Source organism: Triticum dicoccoides, chromosome 4B, assembly GCF_002162155.2.
Source record: "Triticum dicoccoides isolate Atlit2015 ecotype Zavitan chromosome 4B, WEW_v2.0, whole genome shotgun sequence".
Classification (NCBI taxonomy): Eukaryota; Viridiplantae; Streptophyta; class Magnoliopsida; order Poales; family Poaceae; genus Triticum; species Triticum dicoccoides.
The window spans coordinates 9564396-9565602 of NC_041387.1; the positions used below are offsets into that span (position 1 = coordinate 9564396).

The following is a 1207-nucleotide window of genomic DNA, read 5'->3' on the forward strand; positions in this document are numbered from 1 at the left end:
GCCGCCCGCCGCCGCGTCGCCATGAGGTACCCCTCTATCATTCTCCTTCTACCCGAATCACGCGCCGGTGTTTTCCCCCCTTTCGACGTCGTCCCCGCCCAATGCGGCGCGGGGCTGGGGCGGGGCGGTTCGTTTCGCTCCGGCAGCTTCTGTCCTCTGCCCCAAATCGGGACGGAATCCGACCGCCTCCTGGTCCGTCAAATTCGCGCCGAACCCCCTTGGAGTCACGGGCTGTAGGGCGTTTACGATTTTTGGGGCTTGGTTGATCGTGTGCATACATGCAGAGTAGATCGATCGGATGTTGGAAGTGGCCGTAGGGTCGGAGGCCGTCCATGGATTCCTCCACCAGCGCTAGGTGTTGTCTGGGGGGCGTCATATTCAGCGAGCATTGGTCGTGGAAGCGCCTGAAACGGATTCAGCACACATCCAGTTCTCTTGTGCTCTGGTCACTGCACTGTTTAGTCGTTTCAGTACAAAGATAAGCTGTTTCATTGATGTTGAAGAAGATGTCTGCCAGTCTATTGCTGCACGCTCTTACATTGAAATGGTTGCCGGTTTTAGTGTAGCATGTGGGCGTCTGTTGAACACGCCGGGGGTGTGCCTAGGATATATATTAATCTGGTCCTTTGTTAATTAGTTTCATCGCCTTTCGCTTGCACTCCCACAGCGTTTCTTAACTCATCTTTTGCAGTGACACCGGGGAAGAAATGTTTAGACTAGGCGTGCATTATTATATCATGTAGTATACCTTAATGATTTGACTACAGCACTATTTGAGCCTTACCGGTTAGTATGAGTTGCATTTTCAATTATGTTCTTGTTAGACTGATACACTCTGTTGTGACAGCCAATCTGTTATTTCTGACTAAGAAATGTTCGGCCAAATCACCTCTTTAGAATATATTACACTGAAGTATGCAAAAGAAAGATAATGCGCCTCCCGTGATACTTATTTTTGGGCATTGTTTATGTTTTTTTTTGCTGCAAGTTAGTGACTAGGTGCTCTGGTTACTCCACTGTTTAGTCGTTTCAGCACAAAAATCAGCTGTTTCATTGATGTTGAAAAAAAAGCCTGTCGTCTATTTCTGCACACTGTTACATTGAAATAGTTGCCAGTTTCAGTGTAGCATGTGGCCGGGCGTCTGTTGAACACGCCGGAGGTGCGCCTAGGATATCAATCTGGTTATCGTTAAGTAGTATGACCGTC

The 1207-nt window shown here is 48.5% G+C and overlaps 1 protein-coding gene across 1 annotated transcript in view; it reads left to right on the forward strand.

Moving 5' to 3' along the window:
- The first annotated feature begins 6 nt into the window (after positions 1–6).
- Positions 7–1207, forward strand: part of LOC119294542 (co-chaperone protein p23-2-like) — a 4192-nt gene continuing 2991 nt past the window's right edge. Inside the window, exon 1 of the mRNA XM_037572744.1 lies at positions 7–26. Coding sequence (XP_037428641.1) covers positions 22–26 — 5 coding nt within the window. The 5' untranslated portion in view covers positions 7–21. The remainder of the gene's footprint in view (positions 27–1207) is intronic.